This window comes from Bufo gargarizans, chromosome 9 (genome assembly GCF_014858855.1).
Source record: "Bufo gargarizans isolate SCDJY-AF-19 chromosome 9, ASM1485885v1, whole genome shotgun sequence".
Lineage (NCBI taxonomy): Eukaryota > Metazoa > Chordata > Amphibia > Anura > Bufonidae > Bufo > Bufo gargarizans.
This window is the reverse complement of record NC_058088.1, coordinates 144364365-144390541: the sequence shown is the minus strand read 5'-3', so window position 1 is coordinate 144390541 and position 26177 is coordinate 144364365. Positions and strand designations below refer to the sequence as shown.

The 26177-nt window shown below is 43.9% G+C and overlaps 1 protein-coding gene across 4 annotated transcripts in view; it reads left to right on the top strand.

Annotated features, from left to right (window-relative positions):
* The window catches only part of LOC122946423 (gamma-aminobutyric acid receptor subunit alpha-3-like), a 489200-nt gene that overhangs the window by 11293 nt on the left and 451730 nt on the right, over positions 1 to 26177 (top strand). For 3 of the 4 annotated variants that reach the window (XM_044306046.1, XM_044306045.1, XM_044306044.1), the window contains exon 2: positions 22568 to 22676. In XM_044306046.1, coding sequence (XP_044161981.1) covers positions 22588 to 22676 — 89 coding nt within the window. In that variant the 5' untranslated portion in view covers positions 22568 to 22587. Of the gene's footprint in view, positions 1 to 22567; positions 22684 to 26177 lie in introns of those variants that run through there. The other variant, XM_044306047.1, reaches the window with a different exon arrangement.

The window sequence follows — 26177 nt, the reverse complement described above, 5'->3', positions numbered from 1 at the left end:
TAACAAACAGACAACATATTCATTTGACTGTAGATCAATAGATAAGCTGTATAAGGGCATATAAAGAAAATGTCATATATCTTAACACCCCCACTTGCTCTTATACTGCTTATGAGAAATAGTTTGGTACAGTTACATCATTTTACTATCTATATTCCAAAAATATAACTAACAAACCTATCAAGCTTAAACTTTGTTATTGGTTTAGTCATAACATCAGCTACCATTTTATCCGTAGAACAATACTCAAGATCTATCTTGCCTTCACTCAGAACAGATCTAAGGAAATGAAATTTAATGTCAATATGTTTGCATCTCTGATGGTAAACTGGGTTCTTTGCGAGAGCTATCGCACTCTGATTGTCTTCAAAGATCTTTACTGGCTCATACTGACACTCACTGTCCAATTCTCTTAGCAATTGTGCAAGATATAGACTCTCCTGTGTGGTTGCGGCTAATGCCATATATTCAGCTTCACAGGAAGATAGTGCTATTGTTGGTTGTTTCTTTGACTTCCAAGAAATCAGAGGTCCATTTTCAGTCAGGCTGAAACAATATCCTGTTGTGCTCCTCCTATCAATCTGGTCTGAGGCCCAACTGGCATCACTATACGCCTCTAGTTTTAATTTCTCTTTACATTTTCTGTAGCATAGTTCAAAATTGACAGTTCCTTTCAAGTATCTCAGTACATGTTTGGCAGTGATCATGTGCTGTACACTTGGTTGTGAAAAATGTTGTGACAGTTTGCTTATAGTCCAACTCAAATCCGGTCTTGTACACGTAGCCACATAAATCAAACTGCCTACTATCTCCCGATAGCTTTTTACATCTGCAAGTTCGCTTTTGTCGTCGAAATCAAATTTTTGTTCACAGGGAGTGGATCTCGGTTTACAATCTGACATACCAAATCTTTCTATTATTTTCAAAATGTATCTCTTCTGATTCATCTTCACCGTTTCACTAGTCTGTCTAAAATCAATGCCCAAAAAATAGTTCAGTTTCCCAAGATCCTTCATTTTGAATTTTGTCGCAAGTGTTAACTTCACCTCATTGAGTAGTTTTTCATTGCTTGCAGCAATGATCAGATCATCAACCCATATTAGTAATATTGCTTGTTCATTGCCTTTCTGTTTGACATATACACAATGGTCTACAGAATTTTGTATAAATGCATTTGCAGATAGATAATCATGTAGCATCTTGTTCCAGTTTCTTCCCGATTGCTTAAGACCATACAGTGACTTTTTTAGTTTGAGAACTAGCTTTTTATTTGTGTCATCTTTGATCTCAAAACCTTCTGGTTGGTCTATATATATATCACAATCAATTGGGGCATGCAAGTAAGCTGTCTTCACATCCATTTGATGCAAAATTAAATCATATTGTGCTGCCATTTGCATCAAAATGCGTAATGAAGTAAAATTTGCAGTTGGAGAAAAAGTTTCCATGTAGTCAGTTCCCTTTACTTGACTATAACCTTTTGCCACAAACCTGGCTTTGTACGTTTCAGTTCCATTTGCATTGCTTTTTATCACATATACCCATCTACCCCCCACTGAATTTTTACCTTCTGGTAATGTGGTCAATGTGAAGGTATCATTCTCCTTTAGTGATTCCATCTCTTCTTTCATTGCATCTAACCAACTTTGTGACTGGGGTGTTTCCATGGCTTCTCTGAAGGTCTGGGGTACATCATGTGCTCTATAGCAGTAATCTATATTCATCAGTACCTGATCATCACGAACAGATTCTAGTACATAGTCATTTAAATACTGAGGAGTTTTTCTATTTCTTGTAGGGTATCTTGTACCCTGGTCATCATCTTTGTCCTCTGCAATCTCCACTAAAGAATCTGGGGTCTCTTTAGTTATTGGACTTGATACAGGAATTACACTCCTTTCCTCATAGTCATCATCATTATTGTCCAACAGCTCAGTCTGAGTTTGTTTCTCGATTACATCCTTTTCAATGAATTTTACTAGTCTGTGCCTGAAGACTTTGCCAGTTTCAGGGTAATACACCAGATAAGAGGGACTATTTTTGTCATATCCTACAAAAATTCCTTTTGTGCATTTTGGATCCAGCTTTTTCTTATCATGTTTGTATGCAAAACATTCTGACCCAAAAATCTTCATTTTTGAAAAGTCTGGTTTCTTCCCTGTCAGTATGTTGTACGGCGTTTGCTTCAAACGACTGTTAAAGCATCGATTTTGAATCATAGCTGCTGTCATCACTGCATATGTCCATAACTCTTTTGGTACTTTGCTCTCTATTAGCATACATCTTGCCATCTCTATCAGTGTTCTCCAGTTTCTTTCAGCCGTTCCATTTTGATGCGGTGAGTAAGGTGCTGAAGTCTCATGTCTTATGCTCCTCTTTATGAGTAGTGACTGGAAGTCATTCGATGTGAATTCGGTACCATTGTCTGACCTCATTCTCTTGATGGTCCCATAGGGGGCAGTGTCAGCGATAAACCTCTCTGTGGCTAGAACTGTGTCACTCTTGTTCTTCAGAAAGTATACAAACACTGCACCAGAATAATCATCAGTGAACGCTATGATGTATTTGAATCCGTCCTTTGCAACTGGCTGTATAGGACCTGTTAAATCTGTGTGTACTAGTTCAAGTGGGTATTTTGCACGGGTGTCAGGCTCTCTGTTTCTACTCTGAGCAAATTTCCCTTGGGTACAAATCTCACACTTCAGGTTGGACTTATCAACCTTACCTTGGATCTTCATTCCATCTACTAGATTCTGTAGTTTCAAGATATCATCGTAATTACAATGACCAAGGATTTTATGCCATATCTGAATATCATAACAACCGTAACAACTGTCTTCACATCCCTTATAGGTGTCCAAATAGAAAAGCCTGTTGTGTTTCTTTATAATAAACTTTGTACCATTCTTATGAGCCAGAATACTGTCATCTTGTCGGAATTCCACAGACGCCCCATTCCTTGTTGCTGCTTCAACTGAGAATATGTCTTGTGGATATGTGGGAATAAATAATGCGTTTTGTAGCAATGTTCTCATTTGTTTTCCCCTACTGTCCATTAGGTACACTTCTGCGTCGCCTCTCTTGAGTGCTACACCGGAAGTTCTTTTCCCATCTGCCAACTCCATGTAGTGTTTCTCTGGCTTAAATGAGGTGTCAAATCTTTTAAATTTCTTAATGTCTGTAATAATATGCAATGTTGCTCCTGTATCTACCATCAGGCTTTTTGTTATGGGATTGCTTAACTGGTCTTCGCTTATTTTAAAAGCAAATGTTTGTTCTGTATCATCCACCACTTGCTTTACATTGTCTCGTGCTTTTCGTCTGCACAATGTCTCGCTGTGAGTGGAGCTCTTGCAATAATTACACCACTGTGTCTTCCTTTTATTCACTCTGCTTGGACATGCATTGGCTTTGTGACCTTTCTGATTACAACTGTAGCAGATAATGATGTCTTTCCCCTTTATTGGTATAACAGGGGTGCCGACCTTCATAACATTATCAGTGCTTGTGCTGTTACGATATTTTTCAGTGTCCTCAAAAATCCGTAACTGGGTTTTAAAGTCAGTAAAAGTCATATCTTCTTTACCTTGTGTTATATGGATTGCAAATGGTTTGAATGATTCAGGCAGGCCTTTAAGAATCATAGCAACTAACAGTCCATCACTGAGGGTCTCCCCTGCATTTCTCAGTGCTGTAATAGCTGTTTCTGTGCGTATGATATAGTCTGTGACACTTTCACATTCAGATTTCTGAAGAGATGTTAGTTCTGTGTATAAGTTTATGATACGTGGCTTACCTTGGCCAGCATAATGATCTCTCAGGATTTTCAGTGCTTTTCTTCCATTATCAGTTGCTTCTCTCATTATAAGAGATAGACTTTTATCATCTAGGAATTGTATTAGTTCAGCATAAGCTTCTTCATTCTTACTCCTATCTTGCATAGGGTCTACTCCATCTGCTGGTTCACGCAGAATGGTTTCTTTAAGGTTCATCAAGCGTAGATGGCCTAGGAATTTTGTCTCCCACAGCTCATAATTCTTCTCATCTCCATCGAAAAGTAGCCTGCTCCATCGGCTTGTTCCTTCTCTCCTGGGCCCATAACCTGTTGCCATTTCTTTACTTAAGAGACAGGATAACCGGATTAAGTTGCTTCTGAACTTATCTTGTGGATTACAGCAGCTCTCTGATGGAGGACAAACTTACACAGACACCATGCTTTTTGTTTCCTCAGGAACACACACTGCTTCTTACTGTGCAGCCTCTTTTCTCTTTTTTTTTTTCTCTGTGTGTACAACTTTATTTAAACACTTTCTGGTTAACAAACAGACAACATATTCATTTGACTGTAGATCAATAGATAAGCTGTATAAGGGCATATAAAGAAAATGTCATATATCTTAACAGGGACTCCTGTGTCAGGGCCATATCGCATCCAGACCTCAACAAGTCAGACCAAAGCTGAGACTTTTTGAACAGTGAGTTTAAACCTCTAACATTATTGGAATAGATCTTTAACCCCATATTGGTCCTGGGGTGTTGTCAGGACGCTGTCCTTACAGCAGAGATCAGATGAGTCTTTCAGGACTGTAGTGGACACTGAATACACTAGCCTAGCTATCGATTTCCCTATTAAATCAGCAGCAGCTGCACTGTCCCTCCTCTCACTAACACTGCAGCTTCCGAATGAATCTAAGATGGATGATGTCCTTGCTTTTTGCTAGGAGGTGGGAGGGTCTGGGAGGGAGGGTCTGCTGCTGATTGGCTTGAATGTGTCTGCTGACTGTGAGGTACAGGGTCAAAGTGTGCTCAATGATGACAAATAGGGGGCAGACTGAACATCGCATATGTTCGCCCGCCGCAGCGAACAAGCGATGTTGGTTGGGAACTGTACGCCGGTGAATAGTTCGGGCCATCTCTAGTGACATATCCCAATTTTTTGCTGTAAATAACCCCTTTGCTGCATTTCTGAGAGTGAAATATAAATCAGTTAACTCCATCTGTTCCATTGTGGGGTGACATATTTACATTTTTTGTTGTAAAGTACCTCTGAGGCCTGCACATGTGACAGGCAGGCACATGAATTCAGCAAATCCATCTGTTACATTGTAGGGGTGACATATCCACCATTTTATCATGTAAAAAAAAAAACTGTGCTACATTTGAGAGAGTCCAATATAATCTCAGTTAAATCCATCTGTTTCATTTAGGGTTAAAAAAACTTTTTTGGGGGCAATAAAGTACCCCTTTGCCCTGTGCTGCATTCGTGACAGTCCAATAAAACCACCAAATACTGCAGTTAAATTTTTTGTTAAAAAATTCAAATTTTTGTTGCTAGAAAGTACATTTGCGGCCTACGCTGCATTCCTGTCAGTCAAATAAAACCAGTAAATACCGCTGTTAAATTTTTGGGCTTCGAATTCCCATTTTTGGGTGTAAAGTACCTCTGAGGCCTGCACATGTGACAGGCAGGCACATACATTCAGCAAATCTATCTGTTCTATTGTAGGGGTGACATATCCACCATTTTTTATGTAAAAAAACCCTGTGCTTTATTTGTAAGAGTGCAATAGAATCTCAGCTAAATCCATCTGTTTCACTTAGGGTAAAAAAAAAATTTGGTCAATAAAGTACCTTATTACACTGTGCTGAATTTCTGGTAGTTAAAGAAATACAGTTAAATCCATTTGTTTCATTGTGTGTGAGAAAAAAACTTTTTGGGGCAATAAAGTACCTTTGCTGCCTGCACTGCATTGCAGACTGGGCAATACGTTTAAAAAATGCGTCTGTTCCATTATTGGGTGACATTAACCCATTTTGGCTTTCAAAAAAAGCCTGCTCTGCATTGTTCACAAGGAACTTAATTTAGTAAAAACGTCTGTTACTTCGGTGGGTGACCGCAAAAAATGAGGAGAGCGTCAAACAAGGGATGGGGCCCTGGTCGTGGTGCTGCTGGTGTTGGTGGAGCACCTGTTGCAGGGAGAGGACATGGTCAATCTGTGCCAGCTACATGCCCAAGTGAAACACCTTCCTCAGGTGCGAGTAGGTGACATAACCTTCAGCGTTATTTGGTAGGGCCAAATGCGGGTCTACGAATGGTGAGGCCAGAACAAGCACAGGAAATAGTAGATTGGGTGGCCGACAGTGCCTCCAGTTCCTTTACATTGTCTCCAACCCATTCCCCTGTTGAAAGATCAGAGTTGGCACTTGCAGCTCATGGCCATCTGTCTTTCACCTCACCCCCTTGCAAATCAGCCAAGCAGTCTGAGCCCAAGTCATGCAGCAATCTCTTCTGCTTTTTTATGACTCTGCTGGCAGGGTTTTCCAGGGCCATCCACATAGCCCTGCCACAGAAGTGAAAGAGATTGAGTGCACTGATGCCCAACCACTTATGTTTCAGGATGAGTACATGGGAGGACCACCGCAGTACGTCTCGGATGATGATGAAACACAGGTGCCAACTGCTGCGACTTTCTGCAGTGTGCAGTCTGACAAGGAGGGCAGGGGTGAAGACTGGGTGGAAGATGATGTGGAGAACGATGAGGTCCTCGACCCCACATGGAATCAAGATCATGCGAGTGACCTGTGTAGTTCGGAGGAAGAGGCGGTGGTCGCACAGAGCCACCAGCACAGCAAAAGAGGGAGCAGGATGCAAAAGCGGAGCGGCCACCCCCTAGACAGTACGCCTGCTACTGCCCACCACAAAAAAGGACCGAGCACACCAAAGCTAGCTCCAAGGAGTTCCCTGGCGTGGCAGTTCTTCAGACAATGTGCTGATGACAAGACACGAGTGGTTTGCACACTGTGCAATCAGAGCCTGAAGCGAGGCATAAACATTCTAAACCTGAGCACAACCTGCATGACCAGGCATCTAAGTGCAAAGCACGAGCTGCAGTGGAGTAGACACCTCAAAAACCAAGTAATATCTCTGGCTCCTCCTGCTTCCTCTTCTGCTGCAGTCTCGGCCTCCTCATCCCCCTTTGGAGTGACAGTGGCACTTGTAACCCCCCCAAACAGAGGATGTGGCAGCAACGCCACCACCTTAGTCAACAAGCATCTCCACAATGTCCCATGGAAGCGTTCAGCTGTCTATTTCCCAAACACTGGAGCGAAAGAGGAAGTACCCCCCTACCCACCCGCGATCCCTGGCCCTGAATGCCAGCATTTCCAAATTCCTCCCTTTGAAATGCTGTCATTCCTTCTGGTGGACACTGACAGTTTTAAGAATCTGATGGTGGTGGCTGTCTCACAGTACATTGTTCCCAGCCGCCACTACTTTTCCAGGCGAGCCATCCCTTCCCTGCACAACCAAGTGGGGGACAAAGTCAGGTGTGCACTGCACAATGCCATCTCTGGCAAGGTCCACATAACTACGGATACGTGGACCAGTAAGCACACTGGGTAAATGCAGTGGCGGCTGGGCCTGAGGAGGATAGCAGTTTGGCGCATATCCTTCCACCATTAAGGATTGCAGGGCGTTTCTCTTTGCCTCCTTTTGCTTCCTCCTCCTACTCTGCTTCCTCCTCCTCTACTGCCTCCTCATCGGTTAGCATAACACCTTCACCACCAACTTCGGCACAGCATGGGAAAAACGACAGCAGGCAGTTTTGAAACGTATCTGTTTGGGGGACAAACCCCACACCACGCAGTAGCTGTGGACGGGCATGGAACAACAGACCGATGAGTGGTTGGTGCCAGTGAGCCTCAAGCCCGGTCTGGTGGTGTGCAATAATGGACAAAATCTCTTAGCAGCTCTGGGCCTAGCCGGTTTGACGCACTTTCCTGTGCTGAATTTGGTGGTGCAGAAATTCCTAAGAAAAAATACCCAATATGTCAGAGCTGCTGCAGAAAGTGCGGGCCGTCTGTGCGCGCTTTCGACGTTCTCACCCTGCTGCTGCTCAACTGTCACTTCTATGTCTCCTTGAAAAAACGCTTCCAGCAATGATGGAAGAGGATGTGGCACAGGAGGAAAAGGGATCATTTACAAGGGTTTTAGGCCAGTCATTCACATGTGGCTCCGAGGGTGGATTCCTGCACCAACATAGGCCAGGTACACAACTGTCCAGCCAGGGCACAGATCTGGAAGATGACGAGGTGGAGGATGAGCAGGAGGAGATGGAGGATGAGGAACCGTGTTCACAGCAGGGTGGCACCCAAACTAGCTCATGGGCATCACTGGTGCGTGGCTGGGGGGATACAGAGGACACAGACGATACACCTCCCACAGAGGACAGCTTGTCGTTGCCTCTGGGCAGCCTGGCACACATAAGCAATTACATGCTGCAGTGTCTCTGCAATGACCACCGAGTTGCCCACATTCTAACTTGTGCTGATTACTGGGTGGTCTCGCTGCTGTATCCCCGTTACAAGGACAATGTACCGTCCTTAATTCCATCACTGGAGCGTGATCGGAAGATGCGCGAGTACAAGTGCACACTGGTAGATGCGCTGCTGATGGCATTCCCACCTGACAGCGGGGGCACAGTGGAAGCACAAGGAGAAGGCAGAGGAGGAGGAAGAGGTCGCCAAAACAGCTGGGGCACCGCAAGCACCTTAGAAGGCAGGGTTAGCATGGCCGAAATGTGGAAAAGCTTTGTCAGCACGCCACAACAACCAGCACCATCAGCTGATATGGAACGTCTTAGCAGGAGGCAGCATTGTACCAACATGGTGGAGCAGTATTGTAAGAAACAGTCATGTAATGTCTCTACGTTTAATTATCCTGGTAAACTGTGTTAGAATTTTATGTATAATGCTGTTTCAGTAATACAGATAAATGTTAAATGCCTGCAGTATTCGTTTGGTCAGTAGATGGCAGCATAGGACCAATTTGCATTGAAGTTTACCATAGAGAAAGTGTATTACTGTGATACTGGTCCTTTAAGGCAGCAGCTAAGTGTTGAAGTGACACGCCCCTTATGATGTCAGCCTGCCTCAGTGTAAGCAGAAAGAAAGAGGAAGAAGGACTGGAACTGCAACTGCCGCCATATTGGCAAGATAGAAAACAAGTTCTGTGCTGTGTAAGACGTGTGTGAAGATACTAAAGGACTTCCCTGTGCAGCCAAGCTGTGTGAACTTCAGTCTAGAGACAGATGGAGTATAAAGAAACCGTGCATTTAGTGAAGCCAAGTTAAAAAGGACTGTGTGCAGCAGCTAACCTGTGGAGCCGACATTGGGCTGAGTGGATTGCCCTAAACAGTAAAGAGACTCACAGTCCTGTCGAGGTACCGGACAGTAACTGTAAAATTCAGGATTATATTCAACTGGTTTTCCGGCCTGCTGCGGAGGACTTCTTTGTTGCGGATCCTGCGCTGGTTAAAGGAAAAGGACGACATCGGGCCCCACCGTGCACTTCCACAAACTGTAAGAGGTCCACTTGGACCACTGGGATAAGGGGGGTGCGCACCCGCTTGAAAGTTAGGGACAGTTTCTGGGACTGTTATTTCTTAGTGTCCGCACTGCGAATACGGACACAGCAAAGGTGAAAATTGTTGCAGTGTTTAACTTGTATTGTTTTTACTGTTTTAAATATTTTGCTTGTCTTTACCTCTGTAACTTCACTGTTAACCTGCTTTTATTTATAGTAAATTCTATTTTCTTAATCTTGACTTCTGCGTACGCACTATTTTCTGGTGGCGAATACAAATCACCTGCCTTGTTCTTGGTTCACAGTATGTGTGCACACGTACTGACTGATGGGTCTGCCCCCTTCAACTTCTGGGTCTCCAAATTGGACTCATGGCCTGAGCTTGCCCTTTACGCCTTGGAGATGCTGGCCTGCCCTGCAGCCAGTGTATTTTCTGAACGAGTGTTTAGCACGGCAGGGGGCGTCATCACAGACAAGCGCAGCCGCCTGTCCACAGCCAATGTGGACAAGCTCAAGTTCAGCTAAATGAACCAGGCATGGATCCCACAGGACTTGTCCGTACCTTGTGCAGGATAGACATGTATACCAGCCTCACACAGCCATTGTTCTACTCCAGCGCACTTTCTCATTGTTTTAGTTTTTATATTTCCCAATTTTTTGGGGTGTACCCTAATTTAAACAAAAAAGAAAAAGAAAAACAGGGTTGGCTACCTCCTCCACTTCCACCACCACTTCCACCTACACTGCCACATCCACCGCCTCCTTAAACTCCTACTCCATATGGACCTCCTCCTAGATCAAGATTATATTTTTTTTATTTTTACGTATTTTATGTTATTTTAAGTAATTTCCCTATCCACATTTGTTTGCTGAGCACTTGACATGCTCTTAAGCACATTAGTGAAATATAATCAGTAAATACAACTTTGACATTGTTTGTGAAAAAAATACTTTTTTTTGCCATAAAGTACCTTTACGGCCTGCGCTGTATTTGTGTTGGTGAAAGAAAATCTGTTAAATCCATCTGTTTCATTGTTTGTGAAAAAAAAATATTCTTTGGCCAGAAAATACCTTTGCGGCCTGTGCTGCATATGTGACAGCCAGGCAAATAAATACACAAAATTCATCTGTTGGATTGTAGGGTGACATATTCACTGCATATGTGACAGCCAGGCCAATAAATTCAGCGAATCCATCTGTTTGCTTGTGGGGTGACATTTCTACGGTTATCAGGCCAGTCATTAACAAGTGGCTCGGATGGTGGGTTCCTGCACCAGTATAGGCCAGGTACACAATTGTACAGCCAGGGCACATGTGCAATACACAATTTTTACACCCCTGACACAGAAAGATAATTTATCTGTATGTTCAATCTGTGGCTGACCTTCCTACAGCAATTTTTTGGTGGGCGCAATGCAACATGTAAAATAAATATTAATAATTTAATACTTAATCCGTCTGTTAGTCGGTGGGTGATAAAACAATTTTTTTGTGAAGTTCACCTCCACCTGCATATGTGCCAGGGACAATAATATAGTTAATCCGTCTCTGAGTTCAGGGGTTGACATATTTGCATATCTAGCTGTGTAATACCCCTGCCCTACAGGGAAATAAATTTCACAAATTCGACTGTTACACTGTTGGGTGACATTCACCAATTTTTGGCTGTGATATACCCCTGCTCTACAAAGCGGACAGGGAAATAAATTTCACAAATGCGTCTGTTAGGCTGCTTTCACACTAGCGTTCGGGTTTCCGTTCGTGAGCTCCGTTTGAAGGAGCTCACGAGCGGACCCGAACGCAGCCGTCCAGCCCTGATGCAGTCTGAATGGAGGCGGATCCGCTCAGACTGCATCAGTCTGGCGGCGTTCAGCCTCCGCTCCGCTCGCCTCCGCACGGACAGGCGGACAGCTGAACGCTGCTTGCAGCGTTCGGGTGTCCGCCTGGCCGTGCGGAGGCGTGCGGATCCGTCCAGACTTACAATGTAAGTCAATGGGGACGGATCCGTTTGAAGATGCCACAATGTGGCTCAATCTTCAAGCGGATCCGTCCCCCATTGACTTTACATTGAAAGTCTGGACGGATCCGTCCCAGGCTATTTTCACACTTAGCTTTTTTTAGCTAATATAATGCAGACGGATCCGTTCTGAACGGAGCCTCCGTCTGCATTATTATGGGCGGATCCGTTCAGAACGGATCCGCCCGAACGCTAGTGTGAAAGTAGCCTTACATTGCTGGGTGACAAATTCTCATCCTTTGCGCTAGAAAATACATTTGCGACCTACGCTGCATTTATAACATTCCAATAAAACCATTAAATACTGATGTTACATTGTTGGTTGAAGAAATAACACTTTTTGTGCTAGATAGTACATTTGCAGCCTGCACTGCATTTCTGGCAGTCAACAGTGAAGTATTTGTATTAAATTCAACTGTCACACTGTTGTGTGACCTCAAGACATTTTTTCTCTTTATGACATCGGCACATCCTTACTGTCTGGGTTCTTAATTGTTGACTAATGGCGGTTACATTGTGGCCAGACATAAACCATCTGTTAGTTTCATGGGTGAACGCAAAGAATGAGGAAGGCGTCAAATAAGGGACGTGGCCCTGGCAGTGGTGCTGCTGGTGTTGGTGGAGCTCCTGTTGCAGGTAGAGGATGTGGGTGTTTCACCCAAGTGAAACACCTTCCTTCAGCGTTATTTGGTAGGACCGAATGAGGCTCTACGAATGGTGAGGCCAGAGCAAGTACAGGCGATAGTAGATTGGGTGGCTGACAGTGCCTCCAGTTCCTTCACATTTTATCCCACCGTGTCCCCTGCTGAAAGCTCAGAGTTGGCACCTACAGCCCATGGCCATCTGTCTTTCAACTCACCCCTTTGCAAATCAGGCAAGCAGTCTGAGCCCCAAGTCATGCAGCAGTCTCTTATGTTTTTTGATGACTCTGCTGGCAGGGTTTCCATGGGCCATCCACATAGCCCTGCCGCAGAAGTGAAAGAGATTGAGTGCACTGATGCCCAACCACTTATGTTTCAGGATGAGTACATGGGAAGCAGGGTTGGCGCTTCCATATAGGCAAGGGGGGCAATTGCCCCAGAGTGTCCCTTCCCTGTTCCTCTGATAGGCTTCGGGCCTTGTGCCGGCAGCCTATCACAGGCCGGTGCAGGTAGCGCGATTACATAATCGCGCCGCCTGAGCAGTACAGCGCGGGACACAGGCCGGAAGAGCCTGCATCGCATCGTTGTATAAGTGTAAGTATAAGTGTTTTTTGTTTTTGTTTTTATACCGGACTGTTACTGCCACATGGGGGGAGCGGGAGGAACTTGATACTGGCACAGGGGGTGGGGGGTTTGGCACTTGATACTGGCACATGGGGGGTTGGAACTTGATACTGGCACATGGGGGGGTTTGGCACTTGATACTGGCACATGGCAAGGTTTGGCATTTGATACTGGCACATGGCAGGGTTTGGAACTTGATCATGGCAGATGGCTGGGTTGGCACTTGATACTGGCTTATGGGGGGGTTGGCACTTAATACTGGCACATGGGGGAAGAGAGGCACTTGTTACTGGCACATGGGGGGGTTGGCATTTGTTACTGGCACATAAGGGCATGGAGAGGCACTTGTTGCTGGCACATGGGGGTGGGGAAGAGAGGCACTTGTTACTGGCACATGGGGGGTGGAAGAGAGGAACTTGATACTGGCACATTATTATGGGGGCTTCTACTGAGGCCACAAAGAAGGGCTATTTTATATGGTGGGGCTCTGTGTGGTACTAGTACTATCTGGGGTATTATCAGTTTCTGCAGTATAGTATTGGGGAGCACAGTGGCACAGTATTTGGGGTAGTAGGATGATTTTTCTAGAAGATGGGAGGATGATGGAAAAGTAGTAAACTAAGATTTTTTTGTCAAACTGCAGAGACGGAAAATGGCAACAAAATGGTGGTCTGGTCTGAAAGGAGAAGACGAGGACAGAGACCATCTACATCAAAGGAGACGTCACTGGATGCAAGGGGTATGGGGCGCTGTATTTCTGTAGTGATGGGGGAAACGTTAAAGTCAGCAAGTGTCATGTGGGGGCGGCCCTTATTGTTTTTCGCCCCAGGGCCCCATTTCACCTAGAACCGGCCCCGCCCCTATGATAGAGGTCGGGTGCCGGCTATTTCACTCCGGCACCTGCCTCCTGCATTTGTATTAACATTGGTGGCGCAGTGCGCCCCCCCAACACCCCAGTATAATAAACATTGAGTTCGACCCCCCCCAGTATAATAAACATTGAGTGAGGCCCCCCCCAGTATAATAAACATTGAGGGCGGCCCCCCCAGTATAATATACATTGAGTGCGCCCCCCAGTATAATAAACATTGAGTGTGCCCCCCCCCCAGTATAATAAACATTGGTGGCGCAGTGGGCAGTGCCAATGAGGGTTAAAAAAATAAATAAAAAATTAACTCACCTCCACCAATTGATCGCGCAGCTGCCGGTCTCCTGTTCTTGCTTCAGGACCTGTGGTGACGTCACTGAGCTAATCACATGGTCCATTACCATGGTGATGGATCATATGATGTACCATGTGATGACCACAGTGATGTCACCACAGGTCCTTTGACAGGTCCTAAAGAAAGAACAGGAGACCGGCAGCTGCGCAATCAATTGGTGGAGGTGAGTTAATTTTTTATTTATTTTTTTAACCCTCATTGGCACTGCCCACTGTGCCACCAATGTTTATTATACTTGGGGGGGGGGGGGGGGCGCACTCAATGTTTATTATACTGGGGGGGGCGCACTCAATGTTTATTATACTGGGGGGGCGCACTCAATGTTTATTATACTGGGGGGGCGCACTCAATGTTTATTATACTGGGGGGGGGCGCACTCAATGTTTATTATACTGGGGGGGGCGCACTCAATGTTTATTATACTGGGGGGGCGCACTCAATGTTTATTATACTGGGGGGGCGCACTCAATGTTTATTATACGGGGGGCGCACTCAATGTTTATTATACTAGGGGGGCGCACTCAATGTTTATTATACTGGGGGGGCGCACTCAATGTTTATTATACTGGGGGGGCACTCAATGTTTATTATACTGGGGGGCGCACTCAATGTTTATTATACTGGGGGGCGCACTCAATGTTTATTATACTGGGGGGCGCACTCAATGTTTATTATACTGGGGGGCGAAATCAATGTTTATTATACTGGGGGGGGCGAACTCAATGTTTATTATACTGGGGGGCGAACTCAATGTTTATTATACTGGGGGGGCGCGCTCAATGTTTATTATACTGGGGGGATGCACTCAATGTTTATTATACTGGGGAGGGGGCGCACTGTGAAAGGGGCCTGAGGGTGAATAGGACAAGGGTTCCAGCCCCTAAGGGGGCTAATAGTAAGTAATAAAACACAAACACTAAGGCTACTTTCACACTTGCAGTAGTGTGATCCGGCAAGCAGTTCCGTTGTCAGAACTGCCTGCCAGATCCGCCGATCTTGATGTGACTGAAAGCATTTATGAGATGCATCCGGATGTGGATCCGTCTCACAAATGCATTGCAAGAATGAATCCATGTCTCCGCTTGTCATGCGGACAGACGGATCCGTCTTGTATCTTTTTACACATTTTTACCGGCATGCGCAGACCGGAAGGACGGATCCTGCATTCCGGTATTTTGAATGCCGGATCTGGCACTAATACATTCCTATGGGAAATATGCCGGCATTCAGGCAAGTCTTCAGTTTTTTTCGCCGGAGATAAAAACCGTAGCATGCTGCGGTTTTATCTTTTGCCTGATCAGTCAAAATGACTCAACTGAAGACATCCTGATGCATCCTGGACGGATTGCTCTCCATTCAGAATGCATGGGGATATGCCTGATCAGTTCTTTTCCGGTATAGAGCCCCTGTGACGGAACTCTATGCCGAAAAAGAAAACCGCTAGTGTGAAAGTACTCTAAAATATTAAGTTTAAATCCCCCCTTTCCCAATTTTACATATAAAAAATATATACAATAAATAAACATATTACATAGCGCTGCGTCCGAAAAGTCCAAACTATTAAATTATTAAAAAATATCTCCTATGCGGTGAGCATTCGCCATTTTTTTGTCACCTTGTCACCCCCAAAAATAGGATAGGACTGTTCAATTATGGGCCGAACATTTCATAAAATGCGAAATGCACGTGGCTTTTTTGCGTGGTATTGAGTATCGCAATACTTTTTTTATGGTGACGAAAGCGAATCAAAATTTTGGTATTGAAACAACCCTACGCCGATCTGATCGGCGTAGCGTTGTCACGATACCAAAATTTTCATTCGGTTTCGATTTGGCGACTAAAAATTTAATTTGGCTCCTAAATTTTTTAGTTCAGGAGCCAATGGCTACTAGGTATTTTTTTTTGTCTGGAGCCCTGCTATCAAAGGCCGGCGCAGGCGGCGCGATGACGTCATCACGCCGCCTGAGCCCTGAGCCGTGCACAGCGCGGGACACAGGCCGGAAGAGGCCGGAAGAGGCCTGCATCGCATCGCTGCCAAGGAGGTAAGTATAGGGTTTTTTTCCTTTTTTTTTTATATATACAATACTAATGGCTACTGGCAAATGATAGGAGGGGCCCTATGGCTAGTGGCACATGATGGGGGGGCCCTAGGGCTAGTGGCACATGATGGGGGGGGCCGCCTATGGCTACTGGCACATGTTCATGGGGGGCCGCCTATGGCTACTGGCACATGATAGGGGGGCCCTATGGCTACTGGCACATGATAGGGGGGCCCTATGGCTACTGGCACATGATAGGGGGGCCCTATGGCTACTGGCACATGATAGAGGGGGCGCCTATGGCTACTGGCACATGATAGGGGGGCGCCTATGGCTACTGGCACATGTTAATGGGGGGCTGGGGCTACTGGCACATGATTAAGGGGCATCTATGAGGGCACATTTCACTGGCACATTATTGGGGGACATCTATGGGGGCACTTCTTACTGGCACATTATTGGTGGCACTATAGGCGCATCTACTGAGGCCACAAAGAACGGTTATTTTATATGGGGGCTCTGTATAGGGGCATTTTATACTGGGACACATTGTGGTGGGTACTATGGGGAAGGGGGGAGAGGACTACTACGGGGGCACTGAGAAGGGGTATTTCATGCTTCCAAATTATGGGGGACACTGAGGGCATCTACTGGCGCACTATATATCGGGCATTTTATACTGGTACATTTTGGGGGGCACTAGGGGTAAGAGGAGCACTATGGGGGCATTTACTGGGGTCACTATATAGGGGTATTTTATACTGGCACATTATGGGGACATTAGCTCAACTGGGGGCATTACAGGGGGGTATTTTTTGCACTGACACATTATAAGGAGAATTATTTCTACTGGGGGGGACATTATGGTGGGCTTTATTACTCCCCCATGGTATGACCCCCTAGTAGCAGCACCAGCCTCTCCCTGCTCTGCTATCCCTCTGCCCCTTCTCCAAATCCTTATTATGAAATCTTTCTTATTAGGATAAAACACAACATCAGCCCCGCCGAGCCCCCGGCCAAAGTGTGGAAGTGGCGACTGAGATCCCCAAGGGCCAAGCCAAGTAACTGTAAGTTTTCATATGAAATATGTTTGTTATACACATATAACATACACTATACCACACAATATACAGTATACCGCTACACTGTGCCACACAATATACAGTATACCTCTACACTGTGCCACACAATATAAAGTATACCGCTACACTACGCCCCACAATATACAGTATACCGCTACACTGTGCCACACAATATACAGTATACCTCTACACTGTGCCATACAATATACAGTATACCGCTACACTGTGCCACACAATATACAGTATACCGCTATACTGTGCCACACAATATACAGTATACCTCTACACTGTGCCACACAATATACAGTATACCTCTACACTGTGCCACACAATATACAGTATACCGCTACACTGTGCCACACAATATACAGTATACCGCTATACTGTGCACACAATATACAGTATACCGCTACACTGTGCCCCACAATATACAGTATACCTCTACACTGTGCCCCACAATATACAGTATACCGCTACACTGTGCCACACAATATACAGTATACCGCTACACTGTGCCACACAATATACAGTATACCTCTACACTGTGCCACACAATATACAGTATACCGCTACACTGTGCCACACAATATACAGTATACCTCTACACTGTGCCACACAATATACAGTATACCGCTACACTGTGCCACACAATATACAGTATACCGCTACACTGTGCACACAATATACAGTATACCGCTAAACTGTGCCACACAATATACAGTATACCGCTACACTGTGCCACACAATATACAGTATACCTGTACACTGTGCCACACAATATACAGTATACCTCTACACTGTGCCCCACAATATACAGTATACCGCTACACTGTGCCCCACAATATACAGTATACCGCTACACTGTGCCACACAATATACAGTATACCGCTACACTGTGCCACACAATATACAGTATACCGCTACACTGTGCCACACAATATACAGTATACCGCTACACTGTGCACACAATATACAGTATACCTCTACACTGTGCCACACAATATACAGTATACCACTACACTGTGCCACACAATATACAGTATACCGCTACACTGTGCCACACAATATACAGTATACCGCTACACTGTGCCACACAATATACAGTATACCGCTACACTGTGCCCCAAAATATACAGTTTCTTCTGTAAAAGTCATCAAGTGTCATGGGGGGGGGGCCCCTTATTGTTTTTCGCCCCAGGGCCCCATTTCACCTAGAACCGGCCCTGATTATGCCAGACTTGTGTGTGCTTTGGGGGGTGGATCAGACTGATTAGGATAAAGATACTTATGTCTATTGTCACTCAATTTAAAAATGTTACATTTTATTTATTTATTCAAAAATGTCTTACTCACTGTTTATTAAGTTTAACCTTATTTGACAATCATGACACTATATGCTGCATTGGTAATCACTGCTTATTTAGTTTAGTTTAACCATATGTGATAATCATGACACTATATATTGCATTGGTACGATTTAATATTCTATTCATATTTACTTTGATATAAATCATATATATTTTTGTTTCACCTTGTTGCATGTCACTTTTTTGTTTTTCACCTTGCACGTGTGGGCACTAGCACTTTGTCACTCTCACTGTCATTTATTTGTCCGATTGTTTTTTATTAATATCATCTTGATTGATATTAGATTATATATTTTACTTATAAATTTATGGTGTGTAATAACAAGTAATAGGCCTGTTGCCCCCTGGCAATACAGATAGGTTCCTGGCACATTGGGACAGGTTGCCAGCTTCAGTCTACATATTGCAGACTCTTGCCCATTTCCAATATGGTGGTATGTGTACTTCCTGTTACCGGGATGTGGCTGATTGTGAGATTGTTTTCATGTGATTGGTGGATATTTAAACCTAGCTGGGGTGCATATGCGACATGCCACCTGGAGAAAGCAAGAGCAAAACGTACATCGGGGAAGCGGAGGTGGCACACCAGCATTGCGTTTTGTTTTTATCTTGTTGCTTTAATCCTATTTTGTTGTTTCCTGGTGTATTGTGGATGTGCTTTTCCAATCATGCTGCACGTGCCAGGGATTTATGGCTGTGAAACCCTGTTACTTATTTATTTGGATGGACTTATGTCTGCCTAAACATGTGTACAGAGGAGGATGGGTTCCTATTTGTTTGTAGGCCCCAACCCTGCTATAGTCAATGACATGTACAGCTATGATGAGGTTCTTTTGAATAGGAAAACAACTTAGTTTATTTGGGTGTGTGTTCCTTTATCACACTCTTATGCATATGGACTGACCAGTATTGCTGGTGACTGAAAGGATTTGGACCTTTCTGGACCTCTACGACAACCTTGGTTTGAGACACTGACGTCAGGAGAGATGTTTCTTAGTTGGCAATAATAGACACACACATCACTGAGAAACACTCTAACTTTATTATGCTATAGCTTGGCCTTATATAGGCAGTAGAAAAGTATGCATAACAACAGCGTTAAACCAATCATAAAAGATAAACATTGGTGGTCACACAGATACTACCGGAACATCCTTTTATGGGTATGCAATACGTCACTATAAGAATGTACGCAGTTGTGCCGAATGACCATGAATGAAACAGAACATTTGTTCTAGTTCTGGGAGATTCCCAGAATCTGTCCTGAGACAGATAAGTGAAGCAGTGCGTGGGTGAGATATTATAACAATTCTGTACATGTAAGAGAAGACAAGATGGAGTCACATTTCCCTTCAGTGCCGACCTCCTGGTTGACACATATGGGATCCAATTTAAAATTTTGAAATGTATACTGTGAATTATTGTCATATATGTTTTAATGGGAACTTAATAAAGATATTTGTTATTAATATTGAGTGGAGGTGTGGCTTAGTGGTGTTGAGCACCTCCACACTATGTCAACTTGCCACTCTGTGGTCTCTTCATGCTGCTGCCACCTCCACACTATGTCACCTTGCTACTCTGTGGTCTCCTCATGCTGCTGCCACCTCCACACTATTTCACCTTGCCACTCTGTGGCCTCCTCATGGTGCTTCCACCTTACCACTATATCATAGGGCAGTGATGGCTAAGCTTGGCACTCCAGCTGAAAATACTACAACTCCCAAGATGCCCCCCTTGCTTGGCTGCTCTCAGAACTCTATAGAAATAAATGGAGCATGCTGGGAGTCGTAGTTTCACCACAGCTGGAGTGCCAAAGTTAGCCATCACTGTCATAGGGCCACTCTGTGGACTTCTCCTGCTGTTACCACCCTCCCTACTTCATGACTGGGCCACTATTTTGCCTTTCGGCCTGGCTGACATCATCATTTATTTGACCCTTCTTCTGATCTGTTAGAAGGAAGGAAAAATGAGATGCACAACGGATCCTATCTGTGTTGCAGCTGTATGGCCTGTATGGTCCCATCAGAATTGGCTTGTGATTTGTTAGCAAAAAGCAGGAGTGGATACAAAACACAGAAGACATGCAAATATTCTATTCACGTGTCATCTCTGTTTTGGATCCACTCCTGTTTTTTTGGGCATTAGCAATACTGATGGATTACTGACCAAATGCTGACTGAGTGAAGGGGGATGCTCCACAGACAGTTTCCATTTAATGGGGGTTATTGTTCTAAATAGATCAGAGGAAGGGCGAAATAATCAGTGAGGTCAACACAAACTTACTGCTGACACCCTCTCCACTCTGCTCTACTTGTTTAAGCGTATAATAGAACAGATTCTGTAGACATCTATGTGGAATCAACTGATGACGGTCTAAAAGGAGTGCACTTCTTCTTGACGCTAACATCGACCTGTAAGGCCGAGTTCATACTTGAGTTATTTGGTCAGTTTTGGCCCTGTGACTGCCCAAATAAGTGAAGTATGCAGTGATTCTAAGAGTGATGCCTGTCATCTGCATGTCATACTGACTCACAGCATTATTTCACTACCACAGCAGACTGCTGTGTTACTGCAAGACCAGGAAATAGCCTTTTTTTTTTACTGCGATTCGTATCAAACCGATTATTTTGCGAAAATTCAGTGACCCACCCAAATTTTTGAAACGTCTCTCTGCACTAAGTTCACTGGAAAATGGCAGCGATCGAGCAGGAGGAGACTTTTTATAGGTCTGTGACATCACAGGGGCTGGCTATCTGCTGATTGGCTATCTGCATGGCATTATGGGTGATCCCTCATTCCTGGGTTTCTTACTAACATATGCAGCAGCCATTTTAGAAAAAATACAATTAGTTAGCATGAAGCGTAACAAAATTCGACTTCAGCACGAATCAAATTTTTCCTAAAATATGGATCACATTTAATTTTGTTAAGTTCAATTCACTTATCTTTACTAATATCTTAACAGTATTTAGCTTCTAGTATAATATACATAGTAACATAGTACATAAGGCCGAAAAAATAAATCTGTTCATCCAGTTTGGCCTGTTATCCTGCAAGTTGATCCAGGGGAAGGCAAAAAATCCCTTGTGAGGTAGAAGCCAATTTTCCCCACTTAAGGGGAACAAATTCCTTCACGACTCCAATCAGGCAATCAGAATAAATCCCTGGATCAACGACCCCTCTCTAGCAGCTATAGCCTGTAATATAATTACACTCCAGAAATACATCCAGGCCCCTCTTGAATTCCTTTATTGTACTCACCATCACCACCTCCTCAGGCAGAGAGTTCCATAGTCTCACTGCTCTTACCGTAAAGAATCCTCTTCTATGTTTGTGTACAAACCTTCTTTCCTCCAGACGCAGAGGATGTCCCCTCGTCACAGTCCTGGGGATAAATAGATGATGGGAGAGATCTCTGTACTGACCCTAATTTTGATAATCTTTCAGGGTACTGTAGTCCACCCATTCCAGTTATTACTGTATTTCCCAATAGAGTAAATGATCCTTGTAGAACACTGTCCTCACCCCTAACCACCAGGACCAGGCTGTTAGCGCTGCCAGACTTCTGTACTATAAAATGCAATACATGGCAGCCTCCTCTCTCTGCCGCTGTGTACTAGTGCTTATTCTGCCACTAAGGCCAGGTTCACATCACATTGTTGCCATCCGTTTAACGTATACAAAAAAAGTATACATTAACTGATGCCTCAGATAACGTACAGTGGCGTCCGTCAACCTAGAATTCCATTGTAAAGAAAAAAATGTATATGTTAACTTATACAGTTTATTACTGGGCTCTGCAGGAGTCAAAATCGTGGTGTGCTGCATTTCTGTATTTATTATTTACTCATTTATTTTATGCAGTGCTTTACAGACATTAGCATCAAGCTGTCCCCAATGGAGTTCACAATCTACTGTCCCTATCAGTATGCTTATAGAGTGTGGTTTTGGAGTGTGGTTGCTTTTAGTATAACATATAAATGATGAACTTTGGGCAAATAGACACCCAAGGATATATTGGATGTAATGGATACTACCACTTCTCCAGACACTCTGTCACACAAGGCTATACATCCTCTGTGCAATGCCATACATACTCCATGGGCGTAGGACCACTTATAACAGATGTCTTTGCATGTGTTTTGTAAAGATAATATTATATAATTTGATATTGGAGCATCATAAATATTTTTTGTTTGTTCTCCAGATCTAGCAGATACCCACCTTATGGCGCAGGGGCAGGAAGAGAAATCTTTACTATCACTGGTTGCTCTAGGAGTCCTGCTGCAGTTGTGCTTGCTGTCTCCAGGAAAAGGGTAAGAAGTAAGAAGACAATCACAAACAAATTAAAATAGTGTATCTTTAGTGAACACAACTAAATCATTGGGGTACTCAAATAGTTTAGTCTACTCCACTTTAAGAGACAACACGTTCATTGATTACAGTAATTAAATGAGGTTAACAATTTGTCACAGTCCCTGTGTCTCAAAGGTGTGGTCCATTTGTTCCTTCTCAGTGTGCTGTCCAGTATCAGTCTCACTATGTGACACTCAGACCACCACGAGGTCTACTCCACATTCACTACTCTGTCAGTAGAGCAGTCTTGTCATTTTAACCCTGACTCCCAAGGACTCACACTACACTACCCCTCACACCATTTAATCCACTTCGTTCACCGTAATCTAGTTTAGGACTGCACTACCAGCCCACACGTCAGACATGCAAAACCAGCATATCTCACTATAATTATCTCTCAAGCTCATAAAGATCCTCATCAATCCCTTAAGGCTCATGAACATGACCGTTGATGTTTTGTGGTCCGCAAAACAGACCTATCCTTGTCCATAATGCAGACAATAAAAGGACTTTTTTGGGGGCGGAACAGCTATGTGGACATACTGACATGGAACAGCAATTCTCGTATTTTTTTTGCGGCCTCACTGAACTGAATGTTTGCCGCAAAAAAAAAAAAAGGAACGGACAAAAAATGTTTGTGTACAGAACCTACACCTAGAGCCTCCTGGGTTTCAATATAGTCCCACTCACACCAATACTAGTTCCTGCACACTAGCCGCAGAAGACTTCCTAGAGCTGACCACTTGGCCTGACAGTACATTTCAGCTACCACCTCCTTCGCAGCCTATCTCTGTTAGCCCACAGATAACTATTGGTCACTTTGTCTTACTAGACGCTACTTGAGACATGCTCCTGGCCCTACTTGACAAAGCAGCTGTACTGCTCTCCACTTCGAGACTTACTCTTGGTAAGCGACTAATTTTCTTAGGGTACTTTCCCATATTGAGTTTCGTCATAAGGGGCTCAATACCTTAAAAGCTTCAGTTTTGTCCCCATTCATTGTCAATGAGGTCTGGGCTCTGGCTGGGCCATTCTAAAACTTGAATCTTCTTCTGGTGAAGCCATTCCTTTGTTGATTTGGATGTATGGTTTGGGTCGTTGTCATGCTGAAAGATGATGTTCCTCTTCATGTTCAGATTTCTAGCAGAAGCCTGAAGGTTTTGTGCCAATATTGACTGGTATTTGGAACTGTTCATAATTCCCTCTAGCTTAACTAAGGCCCCAGTTCCAGCTGAAGAAAAACAGCCCCAAAGCATGATACTGCCACCACCATGCTTCACTGTGGGTATGGTGTTCTTTTGGGGATGTGCTGTGTTGCTTTTGCGCCATACATATCTTTTGGAATTATGGCCAAAAAGTTCAACCTTGGTTTCATCAGACCATAACACCTTTTCCCACATGCTTTTGGGAGACTTCAGATGTTTTTTTTGCAAAATGTAGCCTGGCTTGGATGTTTTTCTTCATAAGAAAAGGCTTTCGTCTTGCCACTCTACCCCATAGCCCAGACATATGAAGAATATGGGAGATTTTTGTCACATGTACCACACAGCCAGTACTTGCTAGATATTCCTGCAGCTCCTTTAATGTTGCTGTAGACCTCTTGGTAGCCTCCCAGACCAGTTTTCTTCTCGTCTTTTCATCAATTTTGGAGGGACGTCCAGTTCTTGGTAATGTCATTATTGTGCCATATTTTCTCCACTTGATGATGACTGTCTTTACTGTGTTCCATGGTATATCTAATGCCTTGGAAATTCTTTTGTACCCTTCTCCAGACTGATACCTTTTAACAAGGAGATCCCTCTGATGCTTTGGAAGCTCTCTGTGGGCCATGGCTTTTGCCATGGAAAGACCAAATAGAGCAGCTGAACTTTATTTGGGGTTAATCAAAGGCACTTTAAATGATAGAAGGTGTATGCTGACTCCTATTTAACATGATTTTAAATGTGATTGCTTAATTCTGAACACAGCTACATCCCCAGTTTAAAGAGGGTGTGCAACCACATTATTATTATTTTTTTTTTTCTTTCCTCCACCTAAAATATTTCAGTTTGTTTTTCAATTGAGTGGTACAGTTTATAGGTCACATGAAAGGTGGAAAAAGTTCTGAAATGATTTTATTTTTCTTTCAAATTTCTTTTTATTGAAAGCGAAAAACAGATAATACAGCATCAGGTTGAAAATTCCATTTGGTATGAACATCCATGGATAACCGTTGACACAGTTATACGGTATACATATATGAGGTATACATATCAGTCCACACGTGCATTAAGTCATTACATCTGACAGTAACTGTACAGTACATATCAATAAGGGAATGCACATCGTTCTCTAGCGTGAAGAACATGTAGAGATATGTGCTGTCAAAAAGAAGGGGAAAGTAGGTGAAGAGGGGAACACTCAGGAAAAAGGGGAAGAGGGAGGGGGGGGGGGAAGGTGAGGTAATGGTGGAATTAAAAGGATGAAGGTTGTGACTGATTCCATTAATAGAGTTCTTCAATAGAACACAAGAGAACTAAAGAGAACTAAAGACTCCGATTTACATGAATAAGCTGCAGCGACCAAAAACTGAAAGTATCGGCAAAAGGAATTGAAGAGCATAGAATCAAGCTGTAAGGGCTTGAATCCTATATTTTTTTTTCCAGGGAGCCCAGAACTTCAGAAACCCCTGGTATTTCCGCAATTCCCAACTCACAAGTTCCTCCAATCTGTAGATTTGGTCTACTTTATCAATCCACATTTCCAGTTGATCTCCATCCATTTAAGAGGAATAAGCAATCTAGCCGCTTGGATTAACTGTGTCGCGAGATCCTTCTTGCCCGGGCACCATGACTCGTTGGGGAGCCAAAGCAAAACGGATTCAGGGGACAACAGCAATCGTTTGCCTATGATACCCTCAGTTTCCGTAGCCACTCTACGCCAGAACTCAACAATTCTAGGACAAAACCAGAAAATATGACTCAATGTGCCTGAATCTTCCCCACATCGCCAGCAATTTCCTGACTCAGCAAGACCTATTGTAAATAAATGTTGCAGGGTTTTATACCAGTGTGTTAGGACCTTGTAGGAATGTTCCTGAACTCTAACGCATCGCAAGAACCCATGTGAACATGAATGCATCCTTACTATATCTCTTTCTGTGAACGTTCTACCTGACTCTTTTGACCAGTGGGCTATATATACAGGTGTACTTTTGCTTTGCCCAGTTAAAAGGGAATTGTTGAGGATTGAGACCAGTTTCTTGGGCAGATCTGACTTGGCTAAGAGTTTTTCAAACCAAGTTAGTTCACTTATCAACGGTTTATTGGAATATAGGGTCTTACACGTTGACAATAGTTCCGCCCTATCAAGAAAATTGGAGGTAATCGTGCCAACGTCTGGTGGTTGAGGTAACCCATCCCTACAAACCATATCAGCATTAAAACTGGCCCAAGTCGGATCCCTAAATTTATTCCAAATCT